This window comes from Xyrauchen texanus, chromosome 22, assembly GCF_025860055.1.
Source record: "Xyrauchen texanus isolate HMW12.3.18 chromosome 22, RBS_HiC_50CHRs, whole genome shotgun sequence".
Taxonomy (NCBI): Eukaryota; Metazoa; Chordata; class Actinopteri; order Cypriniformes; family Catostomidae; genus Xyrauchen; species Xyrauchen texanus.
In genome coordinates, this window is record NC_068297.1 from 38298407 (window position 1) to 38324765 (window position 26359).

The 26359-nt window shown below is 36.6% G+C and overlaps 1 protein-coding gene across 5 annotated transcripts in view; it reads left to right on the plus strand.

The window, feature by feature from the left end:
• tiam2a (TIAM Rac1 associated GEF 2a) overlaps window positions 1-26359 on the plus strand; it is a 172324-nt gene that overhangs the window by 98727 nt on the left and 47238 nt on the right. For all 5 annotated transcript variants that reach the window (XM_052154135.1, XM_052154134.1, XM_052154137.1 and 2 more), the window contains 6 exons: window positions 10777-10944; window positions 13042-13146; window positions 13262-13340; window positions 13444-13533; window positions 14339-14551; window positions 24839-24930. In XM_052154135.1, coding sequence (XP_052010095.1) covers window positions 10777-10944; window positions 13042-13146; window positions 13262-13340; window positions 13444-13533; window positions 14339-14551; window positions 24839-24930 — 747 coding nt within the window. The remainder of the gene's footprint in view (window positions 1-10776; window positions 10945-13041; window positions 13147-13261; window positions 13341-13443; window positions 13534-14338; window positions 14552-24838; window positions 24931-26359) is intronic.

Consider the following 26359-nt stretch of genomic DNA (forward strand, 5'->3'; position numbering starts at 1 on the left):
CATATAAGATGTAATGGTTGGGGTGTTTCCTTTAAAGATGCTCGACACGCAAGTTTTGCTTCAGTGGAGCGGCAGCTCCAGCTCCACTTATTCCACAATGAGAGTCATATTTTATGATCTACAACAGCTGAAGCTGTTTGGAAAATTTAGAGTGCATCTGTACTGTGAGCAGTGTAATTCTTCCTCTCCTAAGTCAGGTCTGAGCTGCAGTGCTGCTCTCATCATTAGAGTTTAAAGTGATCTCATGTTACATAAAATTAGATCAAATGACTAAACGACAAATTTTTGTCGACAATTTTTTATTGTCAACATTGTCGATAACGTCGACTAATCGCTTCAGCCTTACTATAGATGCTAAGGCGTAGCTAGGTAGTTGCTAGGGTGTTCTAGGTAGTTGCTAAGGCATTGCAAGGAAGTTGCTTAGGTGTTCTTGGAAGTTGCTAAGGCATTGCTAGATAGTTGTTAGCGTATTCTAGGTAGTAGCTAGGGTGTTCTAGTTGCTAAGGCATTGCAAGGAAGTTGCTTAGGTGTTCTTGGAAGTTGCTAAGGTATTGCTAGATAGTTGTTAGGGTATTCTAGGTAGTTGTTAGGGCAGGTGTGTCCAGAACTTTTCTATGGGAAGCCAGATTCAGAAAGAAATAAGGTGCCGCAAGCAGCTTCAATGTAATAATTTAAAAAAAGAAGCCACCCACCTCGGCATCCACACACAACTCACCATGTGCCCACCGAAAGCAAACCACATTATAGCAACCACGAGGAGGTTACCCCATGTGACTCTACCATCCCAAGCAACCAGGACAATTTGGTTGCTTAGGAGACCTAAGAGAACTCGTGAACTCCAGGGGTGGTAATCAGTGTCTTTACTCGCTGAGCTACCCAGGCCCCCTTATACAGTATATTAGTAATTCAATCCTAGTTTCTGTTCTGTTGATACTTCTGTTAAAAATACAATTTAATTTTTTGTATTTTTATCAAAATGATTGCACTCCCTTTAACTTGGATGATGCGCAAGCGCGTACTGGGAGAGATCCGTGAGTTTCTTGTGCCCTCTCTTATGTCCTGACTCTCAAATAGTGCTGGGAAGTTAGTGAATAATTTTTCATGTTTCAATAAAATATCAGAACAAACCAAATCACTACAATGAATTAAACTTCCCACCGCTACAGAGGCTGTTATAGGAAAGTGTGCTTGGCTCACGTGTCTCTCTGTGCATGGTAAATAAACTTGGTGCGGCCGCTTCCGCTGGAAAATGACAGCTCTACTCAGCTGCATGATGCGTGGTGTGTCAGGACAATTTATCGAAAACGAGTAGGCTACATGAGCAAAGGATCTAACCTGATAGCAATCATTTCACATATGTGTCATTCTTTTTGCGTGGTGCAAAAAACTCCTGAACCTTTGAACTCCTGAACTTTTCCAAATGGATGAAGCTGGTGGCAACTAAAGAGAACGTACTAGTGGAGACGATACGCTGTGAAATGTGGCTGCACTTGATAGCGACACCTAGTGTACAGTATATTAATTTCATAAAATTTCTCAATAGTGGGACAAAATCTGTTCTATTTTTTTAAATCTTAGCAATGACCCAGAGCAGTCGGCAGGCCGTAGTTGGGACACCCCTGTGCTAGGGTGTTCTAGTTGCTAAGGCATTACTAGGTAGTTACTAGGGTGTTGTAATTAATTACTAATGTCCCGCTCACACCACAAACGGCATTGCGTAGCAAAGCAACACGATCCCATTCATTTTCAATGAGAGCACTGCGACTTCTGGCGACATGAGCTGTCGCATCCATTGGCAACAGAGATCGCTGTGGGGAGCGACAAGACAAGTCAAGTATCCCTGGCTGCACTTGCACAATGGGGCAGGACAACACATTTGGGCATTGCTACACATGTTGCCCCGCCCATAACTTTTTTTTATTTTGTTTTATAACCCACAACGCCATCTACTGTAAATTAATGGTAAAACACACTCCAATTCTCACAAAAGTTATAAAGATGTAATATAAATGTGTTTTCAAATATACTAATATTAGGGACAGAATACAAAAACCCATGTTGTTCGTTCAATCATTTGTTCATAAGGCATGCGGTTGTATGAAATGGGAAATTCTCGAAAAAAACGAGAGCATTCATGCACTTTTAGTCTCCCGGTCATCATGAGGGATTATTTTGCAATCAGGGCCAGCCCAAGCTTTTATGGGGCCCTAAGCAGAATTTGATTTGGGGGCCCCTCGGTGCTGCCAAGACAATTGCCTATAGTCAATGCTTGATTATTCACACACTATAAATCTAACACACCCATTATCAATTGTATTAGTTGTAGCTGTGTTGCTTACATCATACCAGTGTCTGCCTGGCATGTTTTTACCCTTCTACGGTTTTTAATTATAACAGTAGCAAACCCACAAGAGTGGTCAGGTGTTCATTTGCACTTTAGTATTCAAAGTCTTACAGTAATAAGTGGCATACTTAATGTGGTGTACTGAAAAGTAGCAAAATAATCCAGCAGACAATGCATTTACTGTAAACAAGTTAACCACTTTAATTGCTTTTAATAAAAAAAAATTGCAATGTGCAAAAGTGAAGAACAATCAACTTCAAATAAAATAACTTAAGATAAACAGTATTACATTAATAATTATAATTAGAAATATTAATCTCTATATTTCTAATTATAATTTAATAATATTATTTACTGTAGATATTCTACAGTAAACTGAGCAAATACAAAGGCTGCTGTGCAATTATCTTACCTGCCACATCCGCTGAGGTTGAAACAGACATGGAAGGAACAGTAGGATCAGTGGATGCAGGTGCTGGTAAGTGCTCCTCGCCTGCAGAGGATGTACCTGATAAAAGATGAAAATGATAATAATAATTATTATTATTATAATAAAAGCTAGCCATGTTAGATGTGATATTAGAAGGTAATGCAACTGTCTGTCAAAAACAAAAAAAAGATCTCACAAATGGCATGGTTTATCCATATAAATATAATGATCTGGGATTGTTGAAAACTCACCTGCTGTATCATCATCAGCTGTAGTACTGGCACTTGGGGCAGGTGGCGTTGGTTGTGCCCCGCCTCCAAAATATTTCAACAATGCTCCTAGGGAAGTTTCATAAGAGTACATAGTTAATGGAACAGAATGTTTTTTTTTTTTTATCAACATAAATTATTACACACAGCAGCAATCCATCTGTTGACCTAAAACAACAACTCTTAATCTATAACTAGTTAATTGAGGCATAATGATATTGGAATATAAAAGCAAAGGCCCTAAAATGGTAGGCTAATGTAAATAATGTTAAGCTGTTATCAGTACCAAGTTTATGGAACAGAAGCTTACTTTTTATTACAAAAATAAATAGTTATTTTAATACAAAAGACAAAAACTTTCATCTAAAACTAGCTAAGTATTGTATTATTGTAAGTTGTATTATAATATATTAAGATGCCAAGGCTATTTACGGATGTTTAATCAAACGTGATAAAAAAAAAAAAACTTTCCTAAAATAAGAAGATATGCTACCTAGGTTATGTTAACTAACTAGCCAGCTAACGTTAGCTCGTAACATAGCCTAGCTACTTAACATACCTTTGACTTGCTGTTTTTTCCTCTTCCTCAGTTTTCTTCTTTTTCCTTTTTTCTGCACCAGAGGGATATGTCCTTTTTTGTGACATTGCTGTTTTGCTGCAATGCTGCAGCCTCTTCAATCAACTAACTGTCTGACTGTGCTTGCATCCTGCAGCCCGTTAACATAATATTGAGTTTTTGTATAATTACCATTGTCCATCGACATAATATATCACAAAAAAAAGGGTAATTTATGTGCTCTTGGGGGGCCCCTGGTGGCCACGGGGGCCCTAAGCAGTCGCTTAGTTCGCTTATGTCTCGGGACGGCTCTAATTTGCATGAATAATTATAGATTCTTTCATTGACCAAGTTTGCTTTATCCACGCCGTCTGTATCTGCTCGATCTATTGATTAGTCTGCGTTTTAAGAATTTAGTCATTTTAATTTATGCCATCAACAACAGCAAACAAGAGGCTGATGAATTGATGGAAATTGTTATGCCGGTCTTGAGATAGTTGCAGTGCTTTCACTCGTATTCTATATTGATTCATATTCATTTATTTGAAGGATTGTAAACGATTATCTCTCCTCCACGTTCCAAAAACGTGTGCTCCGTCATCTCGTCTAAAAATGACTTTCTAATTGACATGCACACAGAAACCAATGCCAGTCAATAAATAGTCCGTTACAGTGGAAAAAAATGAATATTGCATGAGGCATACAGGCATGAGCACCAAACACATTTACATGATTTGGCATTTGTTTAAGAACATTTTCAAGTCAGCTTCAGCCTTCACAAATCTCGAATTGTTCCTCACTGGAATTTAGTATTGAATATCACATACAAGCAAGCACTATAATCAACAGGTTTGGCTCAACTATTCAATATCTCTCAAACAATGATAACATCTGCAACGACGACCACATCTCCTATCATGTATCATGAAAAATTAACCAGTCTGTTATGGGCGGGGTAACACGTGTAACTCCGCTCATATGTAAAACCCGCCTCATTCGTTGCATCCAGGTCCTAGACATTAGGCTTGTTTGAGATGAGCAAAATCTGCGCAGAACCGATCACCGGTGATCAGCGCGTAATGCACATTAGAAATGTGTCCGAGAGCGGTCCGCCTTGCTCTGATGTCATGCTGACGTATGTCAAAAAACTCTCGCGAGCGCAAGGCGCACGTGTCGGATTCTGCAGTCGCGCGCAGTTGCTCTCCACCGACTGCGCTGATCAAAAGCATGATGGGAAACGACTTGCTGACGACACAACTTAATGCTCATTGGCTGCGATTGTCAGCTGATATTTTTTTCCCTTAATTCTAAGAAGTCCATTACCTATAGCCTAATACTATTTACTTTTTCTATAGTACTTTATTAGTAATTAGTACATGTGCTTTATTTACCCTTTTATTTTTATTTTCTTGGTTTGAAGTCCTGTTTGTTGTAATTTTCTCTTTATTGTATTGTATGCTTGTGTTCATTTTGTACATTGACATTTTTGTACCACATTATTCCATTAAATAAATTAGTCAATCCATCAATACATGCATACATACATCTAATGTGACGGTTTTACAATTAGGCCTCATGTTTGTGTGTTTTTATCTGATTTCTTTATCTGGGTATGTCTTATTCCTGGAGTGCAGTAAACACAACCCACATGCATGCTAATTTCTTAATTTAGAATGTGTTTTTGTTTCATATTATTTTTGAATAATAATTTGCTGTACACACTTTTCCTAATCATTAAACATGAAATTCAAACTTACATTAAGGTGACAAACAATTGTGTAATATATTTATATAGAATATTTTTCATGTAAAAAGGGATAGTTCACCCAAATATGTTTTTTTCTTTGGGTAAACTATCCCTTAAGTAGGATACACATCATTAGGTTAATCAGCTGTGCCATATCCCACTCTGAAATGTTTAGCCCATAATTAGGGATAACAATGTAAATTTAGTGCAGCATCTGTATGCTCATCATTTCTCATTATGGCTTTGATTATAAAAGGCACCCACAAAGTTAACAATTGTAGCAAGATGGAGAATGTGTTATTAACACTATCAGACTCCCAGGGAGCAATAACATTAACAGTAAGCAAAGAAATTGCTGAGACAATAAAGAATGGGGAGTAAAAAAAATAAAAAAAATTGGTTGCTTGATGATGGAATTAATTTTATTTTATTGATTGAAATTCCTTTTACAGATAAAAAATATGAAGCATATATAATGCAACAAGTGAGAAATGTATGGAAGAGGATTAGGGCCAAGCAATAAAAAAATAAATAAAGCCATCTCGAGAATAAAGTCATTATAATGCGAGATTAAACTCGTTAAATTTCGAGAAAAAGTCGAAATACAATCTTGAGAATAAACTCATTAAATATCGAGAATAAAGTCATTATAATGCGAGATTAAACTTAACGAGTTTTTTCTCGAAACACAACGACTTTATTCTCGATATTTAATGAGTTTATTCTCAAGATTGTATTTCGACTTTTTTCTCGAAATTTAACGACTTTAATCTCGCATTATAATGACTTTAATCACGAGATGGTTTTATTTTTTGTATTATTGCTTTGCCCTAATCCTCTTCCGTAGAAATGCAGAACAGAAACAAGGTAAGGCATTTTTTTTAACCATAATAACATTTAAAATGATCATGGGGATTTTTTTATTATTTTTTACACAACATAAGGTTCATTAGATGCAAGTTGCAACATACCACTCTAGATATTTATATCCCTACCATTTACTGAATAAGCCATTTTTAGTAATGAGCACTGTTCACCTTCGGTGATTCTCCTCATCATAACCATCTTCGTGTAAAAACAGTGGTATTTCAATTGCATCCACTTCGTCTGCGATAAAAAACGCGAACGCGATCACTTCCATTGCTGACGTTTGCAGTCCACAACACAGCGAGATTCAGGAAGTGTCCGGCTTGCCTGCACTTTTTTCACTCCTCCCCTCACTGCAGCCGCCTACTCTCACCTACATTTCAGGCGAGGCAAGGCCCATCTCAAACAAGCCTAAAGTTAGTCGCGAGGGACTACCAATGAGAGTGAAGACAGAGGAGCTTACGTCACATGTCTCCAGACAGAGAAGTTAAAAGTTTATGTGAGCGATTTCACGGTTCTATATAATTTGTCTGTAACCACATATATAGTTATGGCTTAATAAAATGATGCGTGTAGAACCGTGTCGCCATTGTGAGTGAGCTTGATTCATATATTGATATAACGTTCGTCTTGTTTACTGGTGTGATGCATTAAGCGCTGCTGCAGATTATATAAAACGCTCCCCCTGCAGAATGTGCATTTTTAGAGGCAAAATAACTGATTCCTTGTCAAATAAGTATGATATCTTAATTATATCAGCAGTATCATCTGTAAACAGCAATTCAAACGCTACTATGCCCAATTGTGCATAGTGTGGAGTGGCGGCAGCAGTAGGAAAGCCCACTAAGGATGGGCGATACTCCATACCATGAACCATTAGATTATTATATGGTTACTATTACTAAAACCAAGTTACCATATGGATACTACAATAATCCAGTAAAACCTTGTTTACTGCAAAAAACAAACAAACGATCAAAAAAAAAAAAAACAACAACAAAAAAAAAAACATGGTTAATAAAGTCATGGACTTGCAGTAATAATAAAAACAATATTACTGCAGTTAATCCATGGTGAGTTTTCATAAGTGTATCATTTATTAACAAGGATTACAGATCATTATCAATGTATTAACAAATCTGAATTCAAATAAATCTGTAAAAATGCAAGCCCATTATAAAACATGTCACATCTAGGTTTGTCATTACTGTGAATAACTCCAGATGCTGTTTGTCTGTCATTATCTCAGGAAAGCACTGCTCCCTCTTTGAACGAGCACTATGTCTGAAAGGGGGAGCGCTGTCTGTGACTGCTAGTGTATTTTAGCATTTCTGCGCGTCAATATGAGGGGAAGAAAAAATTGTTCTGGTGCCATGCAACAATTTGCTCATATAATTCTTTTTTTTTTTTTTCGCTTTGAAGCTTATGAGATGCATTTATATGCATGTAATCTAAATGATAAGATCACTTGTTAAAAAAATCCTTTCAGATTCAAGATTTTTATGTGAGGATCGATAGAATCTAGACTTTAGTATAGATCCGCCCATCCCTGACGACCACCAGCGCAAAGGCTGGCGACATGTGAATGAGGCTTAAGGTATTACAAGGTAGTTGCATCGATTAATATAACGATTATTACAATGATTTTTTCGACTATTCAGCATTTCTTGCAACAATTAATCATTAGCTCTTAACCAATTATTCAGCTTGTGCCCCGACTTAAAATATTGTATTAAACGTGCAATTTCACTTCTGTGAGTGCAGTAAATTCAAAATACACTTATATTCATGATCTATTCTCTAAAAGCAAGTCTAAATATCTTGTATGCTGCTTCTCAGGTGAATATATCTTTCTTTTTAATGATTTGAGATATTTTAAAATATTTGTATTTTTAATATTATATTCAACATTCTCAGATAAAAAAAAAAATATTCTACAGTATAGCTGCTAAAGAAAATGTATGTTATTTTAAAGGAGTTTTAGATATTTATATTGGAAAACAAGCCAAAACAAATAAAAAACGTGTTTTGTTGCAGTGTATAATGGGGTGAAGACTTCCCTCTCTCACATTTCTTTTCACTTCAATCCATCTTTAACTCACAAAAAACAAACTCTTATTAATACAGCTGCACATTGCCAATTTTCTTCATGATAAGAAATGCACAGTGACATATATTATGATTCAATAAGTCGCGAGCCATCACATTATAATCTAGCTGTATTAACCCTTGTGTGTCAGTTTAAAAAAATTACTTACAGGTCCTTAAAGGACAAAAATATCTATGTCAAAAAACTGCCATAATAATATTATATATTAATATTTTTTTCCACTTTCAATTAGTTATTTTTTTTAACCAACATCACTCCTGATCTTAACTACAAAATATTCATTCATTTGAAGGATTTTAACCTTTTAAATGGCAGTTTGTTTACATAATGCCTCTGTTGTTTTTCACACACACACACACACACACACACACACACACACACACACACACACACACACACACACACACACACACACACACACACACACACACACACACACACACGTAGTGTTTCCATGTTTTATGGGGACTTTCCATAGACATAATGGTTTTTATACTGAAAAAACTTTATATTCTATCCCCTAAACCTAACCCTACCCCTAAACCTAACCCTCACAGAAAACTTTCTGCATTTTTACATTTTCAAAAAACATAATTTAGTATGATTTATAAGCTGTTTTCCTCATGGGGACCGACAAAATGTCCCCACAAGGTCAAAAATTTCGAGTTTTACTATCCTTATGGGGACATTTGGTCCCCACAAAGTGATAAATACACGCTCACACACACACACACACACACACACACACACACACATTTTTCAATACACACATATAAAACACACTCTGACATCCATACCTACACACCCACACAATTTTAGCTGCATCATTTATTCAATTGGCCTGCAGTGCTATATAATACAGAAAATAGGAAAAAAGCATGTATTTGCCCCATAGGCCAAACATGAGAAAAATGGCGCCATCTGGTGAAAATTTTTAAGTCAGGGCTCTGGAATGAAAGCATAATATCATAGAATTCACGATTTTATGCTTTAATGACACTGGGATCAAATATTGCTGTTTTAATGGATTTCAATGGGGACATTTTTGTCTTTAAGGTCCTGAGTGTAACTATTTTGTGTACATAGTGTATTATAGGAACTGAGGTTGAAATGTAAAAATTCCCCCAAAAATACACACATTTGGCAAGATGTATGCCATTGGCATTAACACAGCCAAAATGATCGAAAAACAAAAATGAAAAAGACAAAAATGTCCCAAAGTTCGCACAAGGGTTAAGCTTGCACGCTTGAGGGTGCCTCAGCTGGGTACAGTTTCAATCTCTCCCCCTTAGATCGGGACACTTCACGTAACTCGCTGTCCGCACAGGTAAATGGCAGTTTTGGAGTTTGTAGTTATTTACATGATCTACTTCTGTATTATTTGAGCTTTAATAAAGCTATAACACATTAAAACTGCATTTAAAATGTAATGCCAAGGTGTTTCTTTATTCCACAGGAGAGTGCATCTGTAGTTACTAATTTTGTATTTTTGCATTAGAATTCCCTCATAATTTGCGATCTAGATCACCTGAAGCTGTTTGGAAAATTTAGAGTGCATCTGGACTGTGAGCTGTTTAATTCCTCCTCTCCTAAGTCAGGCGTGAGCTACAGTGCTGCTCTCATCATTAGAGTTTCATATGATCTCATGTTACGTTTAATGAGATCAAATGACTATTCGACAACGAAAATGTTTTTCGACAATTATTTTATTGTTGAAGTTGTCAATAAAGTCGACTAATTGTTTCAGCCCTATTTCTAAGGCATTGCTAGGTTGTTAGGGTTTTCTATGTAGTTTCTGGGGTGTTCTAGGTAGATGCTAAGGTAGTTCTAGGTAGTTGCTTAGGTTTTGCTCAGTAGTTTCCAGGGTGTTCAATGTAGTTGTTAAGGTATTGCAATGTGGTTGCTAGGGTTTTCTAGATTGTTGAAGGTGATGCTAGGTAGTTGCTAGGGTGTTCTAGGTTGCTTACTGCTCCAAGTCTAAGAGCCCACCCCAAGCCTGATTTTCCCTTGGGTCCCTCTTTCGTTCAATGTTATGTAATTGTAATTCAAGTATATATTATGGAATTTGTTTTTGCCCATTTTATTTTCTGCCAGGCAAAAATAATAAGATCCTTCAGTTATAAAAGTAAAAGCACACCTCCTCAGCAAGCCACATGATTTTAGGTATCATTTAAAGTATGTATGTAGCACAAATGGTGCAGGACAAAATGTGCACTATGTTTGAGTACTTATTTGTTCAAACTTATAATATAAGGAATAGTATGCTACCCTGAATTAGCAAACACCATTAGTAATGTTGGGTGAAGCGTGAATAGAGGTAAACTGGGACAGTTTTTGTCACTGGTATAAATAGTAAAATGTGCCCTGATTTGCCTGTGTTTATCATAACTAACTAAATAGGGAATAAAATAGAGGCTCTTGTCCTCCCCATCTTTTTCTGTTTTCATTAACAGCGCTTGGACAGTTTGGCTAATATTTACTCAATTGCGCCACCTGAAGGCAAGCAGTGGGATTGCAGCCAGGAAACCCCAACTTGTGTCTATATGCCTAAGTACCAGACTGTTACAGTTCTTCTGAAAAGTCATCACACTGTTATGGACATCTTGACTGAGGCCTGCAAGGTAAGGTCAACGCATAGAGTCCATCAAAAGTAAGCTTTTGATTCTGATTTTTGAAATATAGTGAGATGGTTTTGAAGGAAGATGGAAAAATATCAGACCCTTTCCCGTGATAGAATTAAAAGTATTTAAAAGCTTCTTGTGTTTTGATGGATAAAGCCATCTCCTTTATTTAAGAACAAAAAACGTCCTTAGCTTGTGCTTGTGCTTTTGCTCTACTCTTGCCCTTAGAGTGTGGGTTATAATGAGCACTGGCATCTAGGAAGGCTCATTATATTAGATGACATCATGTTCTCTGCATGACACCTGTCTTGGTTTGGAATGTTGCTTCTGCAGCTTGCCTCTATTCACTTAAATTCATTTCACAGTCACAGTTTATGTCAATGCATGTACACACTTGCTCCTTTTCAGTGCTGTGCAAGTGACAGACCATTGTCAGGTTTATGTTAATGAAAAAATGTCCTGGAAAAAAGTCCTGGAAAATGTCATTTTGTGGCAAATTATACAGGTCTGGATATGCAACTGGCATAAGGGTAAATTTCACGAAACCTGTTGAGAACATGTCTGGGTTATTTTTACCTTATTTATTTAAATTATAAATGAATAAGAAATTATATTTTGCATATGACCATTTTAAGATACAGAAGACGTTTTGCAAAAAATGTAAATAAATTCTCATTACCATAATACAAAAAAATTAAATGAAAATGATTTCCATAAAAAAAGAAATATTAAAAGATACCAAATATAAGACTATTATTATTTTTTATTATATATTTATATATATACATACACCTGTGTGTGTGTGTATTTGTGTATGTGTGTATATATACACACACACACATATACACTGGTGGCCAAAAGTTTGGAGTAATGATTTTGCTGTTCCGGAAGGAAATTGGTACTTTAATTCACCAAAATGGCATTCAACTGATCACAAATTATAGTCGGGACATTGCTGATGCATCACAATAGAATTTGAATTTTCTTTGTTGAAAAAATTAATTTTTGATCAAATCTAGACAGGCCCCATTTCCAGCAGCCATCGCTCCTTATCCTTGAATTATCATCCTAAATTGCTAATTTGGTACTAGAAAATCACTTGCCATTATATCAAAACAGCTGAAAGCTATTTGGTTCATTAAATGAAGCTTAACATTGTCTTTGTGTTTGTTTTTGAGTTGCCACAGCATGCAATAGACTGCCATGTCTTAAGGTCAATGTTAGGTCAAACATGGCAAAAAAAACTCTAGAAACTCATCAGTCAATCATTGTTTTGAGAAATGAAGGCTATACAATGTTTGAAATTGCAAAAAAACTTAAGATTTCATACAAATGTGTACACTATAGTCTTCAAACAAGGACAGGAAGAGATGTGGAAGACCAGATGTACAACTAAACAAGAGGATAAGTACATCAGAGTCTCTAGTTTGAGAAATTGTCTCCTCACATGTCCTCAGCTGACAGCTTCATTGATTTCTACCTGCGCAACCCGTTTCATGTACAAAAGTAGAGAAGACTCAAAATTGCAGGCCTTATGGGAAGAATTGCAAAGAAAAAGCCACTTTTGAAACAGAAAAACAAAAAGAAAAGGTTAGATTGGGACATGGGACAGCAGATAATTGGACAAGAGTGTTATGGATCATAACCCCATTGAGCTTTTGTTGAATCAGGTAGACTGTAATGTGTGTGAGAAGTGCCCAACAAGACAGCCACATCTATGGCAAGTGTTACAGGAAGTGTGGGGTGAAATGTCACCTGAGTATATGGACAAACTGACAGCTAGAATGCCAAGGATCTGCAAAGCTGTCATTGCTGTACGTGGAGGATTTTTTTTATGAGAACACTTTGAAGTGGTTTAAGAAATTCAGATTTTTTTGTTTTTTTTCAAATTGTAATGTAACCTTTCATGTTATTAATGCCCTGACTATACATTGTGATCAGCTGAATGCCACTTTGGTGAATAAAAGTACCAATTTCTTTCCATTATTCCAAACTTTTGGCTGCCAGTGTGTGTATATGTATATGTGCATCAAGGTTTACTTTAATTTATAAAAATTACAGCATCTTTAGACAGATTTTGTTTTCCTTTTCTCTAAGCTTAAGGAGCTGAACCCCAGCCTGCACTGTTTAAGGTTGATAAGATGTGTAGGAAACAGGATGGATGTATCTACACCATCAGCTCATGAGCTCCTTTGGGACTTGGTGAGATATTCATAATGGCTACACTACTTGTATCTGGATCACAGCCCAGTGGAAAAAAGTCAGGGTTGGTGAACTGCATGAGCGTGCACTAATCTAACCTTCTTTCTCACCCTAGTCATATGACGAGCTGGAGGTCAGACAACTCACCGTCCACACTTTGCACATGTCTAGAGCCAGTTACACTGGCGACTTTGGTAAGCTATTCAATGCAAAGTGGCTGTTTTTAAACTCATGGGGACGGACGACACTTTAACGTGCACACAGTTTCTCACATTTGATTTTTTTCTTGTTCCCAAGGGTTTGCAGTAACAGGCTATGTAGACAGCCTCAAAAACAGCCATATCGTTGTCAGTGAAGTTCTCTCTGATGGGCTTGCTTTCAGCGAAGGTACTTCCACTTGTGATGTTGTTGCTTTTATCTCTGAGATTATGTAGGTTATGTTTGTTTGGAGAAGCCAATTATATACCATTAGATACTTAATAACATAAGATATTTCAAAAGTGAAGACACTAATTTACTATAATTTGCAATTTCTTTGATCATAACTAGGTCGGGACAGAATCTGTGGACCTTTTTTTGTAGGAATGACTTGAAACATGATATAAATGTTTTAAACAAAGCTAAGAGTAGTAAATGTACATTTTTAACTGAAATTATGAACAAATTAGCCAAAATATTAAAGGTATATTTCACTCAAGAATGAAAATTGAGATTATTTACATTCTTCATGTCATTCCAAATCTGCATGACTTTCTTCTTGAGGTCCATGGGGCAGTAAAACTCGAAGGAACAAAAAAATAGCACCTTTATTGCATCTTAAAAGTAGTTAATGCAGCTTGTGCAAAATAGTCTAAGACTTCTAAGTGCATACAATGGCTTTGTGTGTGGTACAGACTTAAATTTGAAAATCTTTAGCAACAATGGTTAACATTCACTTTGATTGTATGAAAAAGAGCTGCTCGGACATTCTGCTATAACTCATTTTGTGTTCTACAAAAGAAAGAAAGACATACAGTACAGATTTCAAAAGACAAGAGTGATGACATAAAAACAGACACATAAATCTCAGAAGAACTGTCTGTGGAGTTTCTGAGCACAGATTTTGTCTGTAGACCTGCTTATGACATTTGTTTCCTTTATTCCTTTTTTCCTGTTGTATGATGCTATCTGGTTAATTTTATATCTCTGTTAGGTCTGAGGCCAGGTGATGAGATTGTGGTTCTGAATGGGTGTGAGGTGCCCTCTCTAGACCTGACTCTGATCCAGAACTTGTTCAGTGAACAAACTCTACAGTTAACAGTGGCACGCCATCCGCCCTCCATTCGACAAAATGCAAACACTCCAAACTTGCAGTCTCTGCACAGAGATTACCTCCAAAAGCACCGCAGAGCCAAGTCCTCAACAGGTACTGAAAACACAATATACAGGGACCATTCACATAGGATGTGTTCTTGTGTCTGCCTGTGCTGTTATCTAACTATTAGTCTATGTCAACAGATGGATGTCTTCGACCATTGCAAAGTGTTTAGCTGTTTTTTAAGCATCTCATGCCTTGTGCGCCATTCTTTTAAGATGGCAAATTCAATACTGAATGCTTCATTAAAGGATTAGTTCACCCAAAAATGAAAATCCTCTCATGATTTACAGTTCTTACCTTTTAGCTATCCCAGATGTGTGTGACTTTTCTTCCTCAGCAGAACCAAAGTGAAGATTTGTATTAGCAGATTTCAGCTCTGTTTGTCCATACAATGCAAGTAAACGGTGTCATTAGGCAGCTGGCTATTTGACGATGCAAAAGGCATATTTAGGCGACATAAAAGTAATTCACACTCAAGTCAATCAATTAATGGCTTCTGAAACAAATCGATAGGTCGTTGTAAGAAACAAATATATCATTAAAACTTTATTAACTTAAAAAAATCGCTTCCTGCCAGCAGTCATCAGACGCACAAACTTCACGTGAGAGTTCATTTCAAACAGAATCCCAGCACTGGCCAGAAGCAATGATTTAAAGTTAAAAAGATTTTAATTATTGATTTGTTTCTTACATCGTGTTTCAGAAGAGCAACTCTTGGGAAAACGCTGAAAACAACAGTGTGGATGGAGAGCGTTTCGGAAATGAAAACAACGCTTTCAAAAGTATCCAGATTAATGTAAACTTAAATTAACTTAGCATTAGAAACAAAAATATAATAGAAATATAGCATGTTGTTTAATAAAATCCTGATGGCAAGATGCTTTATTTTGAATGTGTAAAAGATCCTCAAGGAACTCTAGTGGATGATCAAGAACAGATTTAATCAGTGAGTCTGTTTTTCAGCATTTTTTGGCCACTTTTGAAAGATTAGATCAGCAGTACTCCTACCTTTGCCAAGTTGACAAATTCCTTTTGTTTACAAAGAACTACAATTTGATATTCCTTCTTCCTCAAACAAACCTTTATATATGAGGATATACAATATGTCTACTATTCTCATTCATTTATCACCTGTGTATATCAGTTTAATCAAAGCTAGCTAGCTAACATTTAACATCTTAACATCTTAAACCAACCTGAACTTGTTTAGTGTCTATGGCCCTGTTTACAACTGATGTTAAAGGGATAGTTCCCCCCAAAATGAAAATCCTCTCATGATTTACAGTACTTACCTTTAAGCTATCCCAGATGTGTTTGACATTTCTTCCTCAGCAGAGCCAAAGTGAAGATTTTTATAAGCAGATTTCAGCTGTTTGTCCATACAATGCAAGTAAACGGTGCCATTACGCAGCTGGCTATTTGACGATGCAAAAGGCATATTTAGGCTGCATAAAAGTAATCCACACTCAAGTCAATCAATTAATGGCTTCTGAAGCAAATCGATAGGTTGGTTTAAGAAACATATAGGTAATTAAAACTTTATTAACTTTAAAAAATCGCTTCCTGCCAGCAGTCATCAGACATATCAGTAACGTAAGCGCTATGGTGCGTTCACGCTAGAAATATAGCATATTGTTTAATAAAATTCTGATGGCAGGACGCTTTAGTTTGAATGTGTAAAAGATTCATGTAAAGGTATTCAATGGAAAGGAGGAGGTGAGAGCTTGACGATATATAAATCATAGTTTAATGGTAAACTTAAAAGACAACATAAACACACATGATGGACATGTCCGCTAACGATCTCTCTCTCCCGCACGACACCCTGCAGTCGACCTTTATACCTCGGGGGCTTGATTAGCCTAATACGGGACCGGGTGCGTAGGATCACGACCCGGCCCTGCCCTCCGCCCTGCCACATTCCTCCCTCGTTCTCTCAGGCTGGGGAGCCCGGGGAGGGAAACAGAAATAATTAAAATGGGGGGTACTTCCTGTAACAGTGTAGTACCCCCCCAAAAAACTGTAAAATTTAAAAGAGGATAAAGGCCAACGCAGAGTGACTGTGAGAGAGAGAGGAGAGAGATGAAAAAAAAAAAATACTCGCCAGTTCTCCGATACGCCGCAGCTTGTTCCTCGGCCACCCCTCCACCCTTTATCGAACGACAGCCGTGCATCTCCGGGTGGATCCGAGGCAGTCCTCCAGCCCCTGGCGGACGGAACACCTCACCGCGTTCTCGGGGAACAGAAGGGGTCTCCCCCGCCCTTGGCAGCGGTCCTCTCGCTCCAGGCGATCGCCAGTGAGCCCCTCCCCGCTCGCAGTCGGCGGTCTTAAACCCTGCTGCGTTTCAGCGGCCGGTAGGCGACTCCTGCGCCCCTGGCAGTGGCCCTGACTGCTCCAGGCGGTCGGCTAGGAGCCCCTTCTCCACTCGCGGTCGGCGGCCATCGTCCTCGTTCAGGCGGTTGGGCTCCTTGTCCCCCAGCAGATGGCCGCGGCTGCTCCGTTGGGGTGGATGGTAGTGGCGAGAACTCTACTACGGCGTATCCCTCCTCCTCCCGGGCTTCGGCACCAGTGTAAAGGTATTCAATGGAAAGGAGGAGGCGAGAACCGGCTTGATGATATAAATAATAGTTTAATGGTAAACTTAAAAGACAACATAAACACACATGACGGACATGTCCGCTAACAATCTCTCTCTCCCGCACGACACCCTGCAGTCGACCTTTATACCTCGGAGGCTTGATTAGCCTAATACGGGACCGGGTGCGTAGGATCACGACCCGGCCCCGCCCTCCGCCCTGCCACAATTCATAAGGAACTCTAGTGGATGATCAAGGACAGATTTAATCAGCAAATTTTTGGGCTGCTTTTCAAAGATTAGATCAGCAGCACTCCTTCCTTTTGCCAAGTTGACAAATTACTTTTGTCAGTATTTCTACTATTCTTATTCTTTTTATCACCTTTGATATCAGTTTAATCAAAGCTAGCTAGATAACGAGTAACATCTTAACATCTTAACCAGCCTGAACTAGTTTAGTGTCTATGGCCCTGTTTACAACTGATGTTAAAGGGATAGTTCCCCCCAAAATGAAAAATCTCTCATCATTTACTCACCCTCACGAAATCCCAGATGTGTATGACTTTCTTTCTTTAGCAGAATACAAATTAAGATTTTTAGAAGAATTTCTCAGCTTTGGTCGTCCATAAAGTCCAAGTGAATGGTGGCCAGAACTTTGAAGCTCCCAAAAAGGCAGCATAAAAGTAATCCATACATCTCCAGTGGTTAAATCCATATCTTCTGAAGTGATATGATAGTTGTGGGTGAGAAAAAGATGTGACTTGCAGATGTAAAAGTGAAAGAAGATATTTAGAGTAAAAAAGGATTTTTATCTGTTTCTTAACCACACCTATTTTATCTTTTCTGAAGACATGGATTTATCCACTGGAATCTTATGGTTTACTTTTATGTTTCCTTTATGTGGTTTTGGAGCTACAAAGGACTGATCACCATTCACTTGCATTGTATTGACTTACAGAACTGAGATATTCTTCTAAAAATCCTCCTTTTTGTTCTGCAGAAGATAGAAAGTCATACACATCTGGGATGGCGTGAAGGTGAATAAATGAAGAGAGAATTTTCATTTTTGGGTGAACTATTCCTTTAAGATAATGTTTGGATGATCTGATCACAAGTTGACAAGCGAGCTCTTTCTGACCACTTGAGTTTGGAAGTCGAAGCGAGAGTCTCTGAATTCATGACAACTTACATCAATCACCACATCAGTGTATTACTGCATGAAAATAAAGCACACAAAACTAACAGAAGCAATAGGAAGCGCTGAAACCCAGTGCACCATTTCTCTGAATTATACTTGCATTTAATGTGAGCTTAAACATGACGTTTAGAGCAGAATTCTCCGTTATATTACTGGTGTACCTTTATTAACTGAGATTCAGATGTGTGTGCTTTTCATTTGTGACCCAGCATATTGATATCAGGCATACTGAAGAATTTCCACAAAGTTCTCATGCATGTACATGTATTTGCTTTTAAAAAAAAAATTAAAAAAAATGTAGCTTTCGTGGAAGTTTTTACCAACTTTTTAAATATGAGAAGTAGTTTAGTTCACAGTCACTTCTCTGCTTGTATAGTTCTGTGCTATATCCCTTAATGTTTATCTACTTGACACTCTAGTGAAACATACATAAAAGGTGACAGCTGTATATATAATACATGTCATATATAGATAATACATGACAGTTGGTGAGAAAGAGAGTATTGCTTTCCTGCTGAATTGATATTTCTTGCAGTGGTGTGTTGACATGCTGTTACTATCGGATTCTCTCTGTTCAGCTCCACATACATATTCCCACAATCCATCAACACATTCACCATAACACTGCAAAATTAATATAATTTCAATGTTGAAGAAATAGTTTTTGATCCTGATGTGTCGTCTCTGCTCAGTTGCATTGTTGAACATCAAATGTGACCTGGTTCTAAAAAAAAGAGTTCAATGTGATTGTACATTTTCTCATTAAAAATGGCCTAAATATATCTATGATATAATTTTCTCTATTTATTAGCATTCAAACTCACTTTTGAAGATATTTATCACTTGTCACACCTTGCGTGTTAACTTCCTCCTCAAGCCACAACTTTCCTTGTAGACTTCCTCTAACTGGACTGTTGTCTGTACTCTTTCAGTCATTTGTTAAACTGATAAACCGATCGCATGCCGTATTCGAACCCTGGCTACTTTTAGGTTTGTCTGGTAGGTGTCTGTGTTGTGTGTGATGTTTGATTTATTGATTGATTTAATGTTATTAGGCTAAACTTTCAACCACGATTAACCTACTTAATGGTTATAGTCCCTGTCCTGGAGTATCATTTAAACAAGTCAGACAAGCCTATTGTTGTTGTCCTAGTGTCGTGTTATGAAATATTATTTTGCTTCATTGTGAAGGATCTTTGTCGTTACCAGTTTTAAAGTCTGCTAAATGTAAATTTCAGTGCACAGAATGTTGTTTTGTTTTTCTCTCAAGAGCAATGAGTAATATTGTTTTCATTCACAAAGTTGCTCAAGAGTGTTTTGCAAGCCAGACTTTTTTTTATATATATAAAACTGTTAAAGGTTTATATGTATTTTGGTAGTATATTTTAGTATATCAACGATACTCTAAATAAATGTGGTATATTATAGTTAACCAATATAAATTTCAGTTCGTATGAAGGGTTCACTCACCACAGCATGTTCAATACTGAGCATTTCATTAATGGTATCTGCCGAGACCAAGTATCAGTACCAAGGACCTTTATAAAAAATAAATAAATAAAATAAAACAGCTAGATTGATGACTGTACAAAAAAACACTTTTACTTTGAAACATATAATGGATAAATAACTAATTGTTTATATTGTAAAATCCATGAAATGGTGCATAATATAGGATTGCAGGATGCTTGAAAGAGTTTAAATGTGTGAAAGATCTACAAGAAAGATGATTTTGTTTCTAATAATCAAATACATGTTTGATACTGTAGTCTTGCAGAGCCAGTTTAGCGAGTCAGTTCTTGTGCAATTCTTGTTGGCTCTTCAAATATTGGATCAGCGGTACTCAACATTCGCCAAACATTACTTTTGTTTGCAAGTGCCACACTGTAAAACACTTGTTTCCTCTATGAAACAAGTGTCTGTCTACACAGCTGTTCATGAAATTTGGCATATGTTAGTGAACTACTTCAAGCTGTTTATTAGAGATCGACCAATTGTGGATTTTGCCAATACTGATAACTAAGGCGGAAAAGGCTGATAACCGATAAATTGGCAGATAGTTTTCAAAACCAGTTTATAGAATGATACAAATTTTCTTATTCTTTCCTGAATATGATGGGCACAGACATAGAGGCTACAAAAGTACTAAATGAGTAAAATCCCAGATGCAGTTTATTGTGCAACCAAAATTCCAAACAGAATAATTCAGATTTGGTGCGTAACATTGGACTTTTAACTGTAAACAAGCTCAAAACACACCTGGGACATTTATTTTGAAACGACAGAGACCTTGCTCTGTTACAATGCTCTATATGTAATTATTTAATAAATTAAGCTATTTATAGCCTATATATATTAACCAGATGAAGACATTTGCATAAATATACATCACCAAGTTAAGTTTATTGATGAGGAATAAAAAAATTAGGGGAAACAAGAAAAACTATCAACCTAGATTTTCTATTGGCAGCATCGGCACGATCAGTAATCAGTAAAACTGATATAACTACCTCTACTATTGACAACTATAGCAACACTTCAGAGTGTAAGCCCTAAGATTAATTGTGATTATGGATATCTCTGATTGGTTGGTCAGCACTTTCTACAGTGGCATCAGTGTCAAACTGAAAATGTTTGCTTTTACCGCATGTGATGCTGTCTACGAGTGTCAGTATAATTTCAAGACAACTGCCATATTTGCCAGTGCTTCATAAACAAACAAAGAAATACTTTGCTTCTTTAAATAAGAATTTTTGGGGAAAATTGGGACTTTTTGAGTCATTAAAGTGCCACACAAGTCTAGTTCACCACAAGTTGAATTCCATGGTAATAGATTGAAAATGCTGCAGAAGCTGAAGCTTTGGCTTGATATGAGCACCAACCAAATAGTCTCATGAGGATTCAAAACAAGACTACAAAGTGGAAAATTCATACCAGTTCGTTCAACATCATTCTTACGAAAACATACAACTTGTACATCAACCGATCAGGAACACGCGTTCAGAACCTGGAAATGGTGCTTTCTTCAGTATAACACATCAGGGCTTTTACCATTAATTAGGGCCCGTGCACAGAGGTGCGAGGACCCTATTGTATCTGCTCCGTTTATTATTATTCAGTTTTCTTTTTTCCAAAGTGAATCACATTTTCGAAAACTCACGAAACTCTGGACACGCGCCAGATGTGGTAAAAATTTACATCTGATATGAGTTTCAGAATGAGGTGTGGCAAAATGGCTCGATAGCAGCACCTACAAAATTTCAACATTGTGCGCCTCGCGCTACGTTTCACCTACATGTACAAAACTCGGAACACATGTGTAACATGCCAAGACCTACAAATACGTCTCTTGGACCCATGCCTTAAACTCATTAGGAAATCAGACATTTTGATTCCAAAAGTTTGATAATAGTCCCGGCCTGAACACATCTGCATGCCAACATTCAGTTATCGTCATATCGCTACCTACTGACAACAGCTAATTCCAGGTCTTGTACTTTAACAAGCTCCTCTCAGAGATTTAATCAAATCAACATCATATTTGTTCAGTCTAATACAATGGCCTTGGTGATGTTAAATTAAGAAGCTTTTGAGTTTTCATTAAAGGATGTGTCCATGGCGGCCTGACAAATTTTTATTTGAAACTAATAATCTTTTTGAGACCTAAACATGCTCGAAAGATCATGAAACTCTGCACACACCTCAAAAGTGGAGAAAATGTAAAACAAAGGTTTTAGAATTAAGTGTTGCAAAATGGCTTGATAGCGCCACCTACAAAATTTAAACGAAGCAGCCTTTGCTCCATGTTTCACCTACACATAACAAAATTGGAAAACATATGTAACATGTCAACATGTACAAAAAAGTATTTTAGAGCCATATCCTAAACCCAACAGGAAGTCAGCCATTTTTATTGTTCTCGTCCATTTTTCAGATCAACATCATATTCAGTCAATCTAATGTAAGCTTTTGAGTTATCTTTGAACGGCGTGTCTGTGGCGGCCTGGCATATTTTGATGTTTCACCATGAAAATGGAAGATGTTGTAACTCAAACAGACAATGTCCAATCTGCCCCAAACTTCACATGTATGATAACAGTCCAGGTCTGATTACACCAACATTCCAATATTAAGTTATAGTTATAGCGCCACCAACTGTCAACAGGAAGTGACATGTTTTGATGTATAGTTATAAAAGTCGTATTTGTTGTGAAGTAATAAATGTCACTTTCATATCAAATGTGATGTCATTACTTGCGGAAATAGCAATTCTTGATATCAAAACTAGAATTAGTAAAAACTATAATTACTAATAACTATAATTGCATTTTAACTGTTAGAATTTCACAATAATCTGTAATTTACTCCTGTTCAAAACATAATTGCAGATTTCAAAAATGTATTTCTTACAAATTATAATTCCAATTTCACAATTCAGTAATAGACTACATACTAGTAAAAAAAAGTATTTTGATATTAATGATTACATTGTTCACTAGTGCAAATGTAAATTCCCGATATCAACTATTGACTTAAACATTGACTCGTAACTAAAAACTACTATTAAAAATGTTTTCAGTAGTGGCAGATTTAATTTCAGATATCTGTAATGTGATTACAACTTTGAAGAAAGCCTTTTTATGATATCTTTAATTACTCTACAATTAAGTGATATCTCCATTTCCAGATATCTTAAATTAGCATTGCCACTTATGAAAAATACAAATAAAAAAGTGAAAGAAATTACAGATATCAAAAATGTGCATTTTTACTAGTTGTAATTCAATTGTTGGTATCAGAAATAGACATTTGCGCTAGTAACACTGTAATTATTGATATAATTTTTTTTTTTAATAGTTTAAAAAAGTTTTTACTAGTATTCATTTTAGTATTCATTATGTTGTTCATCATAACTGCACAATGAGGATTTTGATAGCACAATTTTTTGTTACAGAATAATTTTCTGTAAAGCCGCTTTGAAACTATGTGTGTTGTGAAAAGCTTTATACAAATAAATACAACTTGACTAGTAAATAGTTCATTGCTGATGTATGAAATTGGAATTTTAACAAGAAAAAAAAAAAACTAATTTTAGATATCTGCTATTGTGTTTTGAAAAGGAGTGAATGACAAATATTTTAAAAAGTCTATTAATGTATCGCACTTAAAGATATCAGTAATTGTTTTTTGGTAGTTAATAATCATTCTTAATATCCAAAATTGGATTTCAAGTAATTACTTAAGTTAAGTATTTACTTGTGGAAATGTTATTGTAGATATCTATAATTAATATTCTGCATGTGATTAAATGTCAAAAGAGCTGCAATACCAAATCCATTTGTGAAGAGGTTACGACTGCAAGCCAAATCAGCTGCTGTTGTACCCTTTCACAATGTCCTAAACTACTGCATCATGGCACCAAACCACAACACAATGCAAGAGAGATTGCTTCATGCCATGTTAGAGAACTGAAAAAATTTAAATATTTAGAGTGTAGAGTGGAGAAAATCCTGAAAATTTGACATGAAAATACATGACAATTACAAAGTTCTAGTTTCCCTCTGCAGTTATTTAAGTGGTTAGGTTATGTAGTGTGAGAAAGTCATCCCAGAATGTTAAACTAATGTTTACTTCACACGTCTTATGTGACACTTTAGCTCAACTGAGACTATGCATGCAAACTCACTTGTAAGCATGTTGATTGGAGTGCCCAAGCAGGTTTGATGATAACATGTCATTTTCATAATTAGGGCTTTCTTTATGCCTAGCAACAGTGGTCATCACCTCTATATTTTCTGTAATGACACAGAAGACCATACACACTAAACAAAAGTGAATGATTACATACTATGGCTTTCCTGTGCAGTTCTGTGCAATAAACCTATTCCTGTCATTGAAACCACCCTGTCAAACTTCATTTAGCAACCACAAACATGCAAAGATGGAGATTGCTCCTTGCAAAAACGGCTTTGTAGATAGTTACATAAGCTTTTTGGTACCCTTGCATACAATGTGTAAAACATACTTGGTTTAAAGGCATCATAACATGCCTTTTTTTACTTTTTTCATATGTTCCTTTAGGTGCACTTATAATATTAGTGAAGTTTTTGCAGAAAAAAGTAATCATTGATAAACATGATAATTTTCCTCCCTCATTCTGAGTCTCTGTCAGAAACTCTCTGTTTTGGTGCTGCTTCTCCTTTAAGACTTGACAGTAAATGCCTACTGTTTTGATTGTCTCTCTGCTCTTGACTGACCTGCTCCCTCATATAAACAACAAGGTGGTATTCCTTCTAAACTTTTCACTGTAATCATTTACATCTACAACCATCTCGCTTTTGGCGCCCCTCTGTGGACCATTTACCTGAAAACTTGATCTCAACACATACCCATACTTTCAAAAACACTTCCAGCTTTGGCCACTGGGGGACAATGGTTTGAATTTCAGTTATCACACACTGATTTTAGCTGGAGAACTTGTAATAATGCAATGTAATAATGTTAATCTGCTTTTACTTGCATGAATTATACTTAGTGTTGAGCAATGGGTTCTCTCCTCAGATGTGTCGTGTGTGGCAGAACTCTTGGGTGTAGCTGTAGATGATGATCTTCAACATCAGCACCTCAGCCATCGAGCAGTGCAGCACAGCAAGGTAAGAACTATCCCAGTGTGCTTTCATCGAAACCTTCAATTACACAAATGCTGAAGGCACATTGCAGTGCAGTTTTATAAATAGTTGCTCCTTGTGTCTTCAAGCTAAATCAAAAGTTTGTATTGTTTTATCCTTTTTAGAGCATCTCACCTTGATGTGCTCTATAAAGTGCTTGTGTATTTGTGTGTGTGTGTGTGTGTGTGTTTGTGTGTGTTTTTAGCAGCAGCTGCATTGTCAAAGCTCATCTGCCATTGTTCGTTATCACTCAATAATTAGCCTCTTTTTAGATCTTTGGCCTTCACACTGCTGCTCATTACTGTCACCAGCACAAGAGCTTGTATTTATGCCGAAGGCTAAACACACTCAGGCTCAGCCATATTTTGTTCTCTGACCGAGACAGAAGAGACACTGGAAAGCTCATATTGATTTTGATCAATATGAGCTTTCAATATGAAGTCCTCACATGCAGGGCTGAAGGATGTCATAGAGCTATTAGAGATACACGCATGTATGAATGAAAGTATGATTCTGTCTATCTGTCACTATCTACCCACCTGTCCATAATATTATACATCTTGTATTTTAATATTTTAGTGAATAAAATTGTAACATATCACAAAACTGTCAATATTAGGAGAGCTTTCAAATGGGCAGAGCATCATAATAAATGAGCAATAATTGAAATGTGATAAACATGACTGATAGTGTTTGCATTGCAAAAACATTGTTATAATTTTTCAGTCGAACTAGATGGCACAGCATGGCGCAGATGCAATTAGTTGAATTTAAATCAAATAGAGCTTAATTAAAAATGTTATTCATTCATTTAATTAAATAAAAAGAGTGTCAATGGTATTGGTACTTTCTTGGTACATATAGCATTTACTCTTGAAAAGAGGCATTTACAAATTATAGTTTAAAGGCGCACTCAGTAACGTGTTGCTTGTGTCATCTTGGACTTACAGTGACATCTAGTGGTGGGGATGCAGCATCATTCAAAATCAATAGTTTTCAGTTACAGATGCCATTGTAGAAATTCACTATTCACAATCAGCCATGATTAATTTAATCCAAGAATGAAAGTGTCCAATGACAAGATGATTATTGAGATTATGTGAGTAGTATTTAGCTGGTCATGTGATTCTAAAATGGCAATCCCCATGAGGGCCCCCCTGCCCCATGTAGAATAAAACAGCTTTTATAAGGCTACTGATATATGACTAGAGTCCTCATCTCGTGTGTGTGGTCAAAAATTCATTTCTTTAGGAGTAAAACATTTTTAATTGGGGAAAAAAATACTGAGTGCACCTTTTAAAAGAATAAAAAATAAAATAGCTGTTTTTAGCATCTTTGTCACAAGATTTGCATTTGAGGTTCTACACATCAGCTAAAAAGGCAGAAAGTAATGCATGATCCCACTGTCACTTTA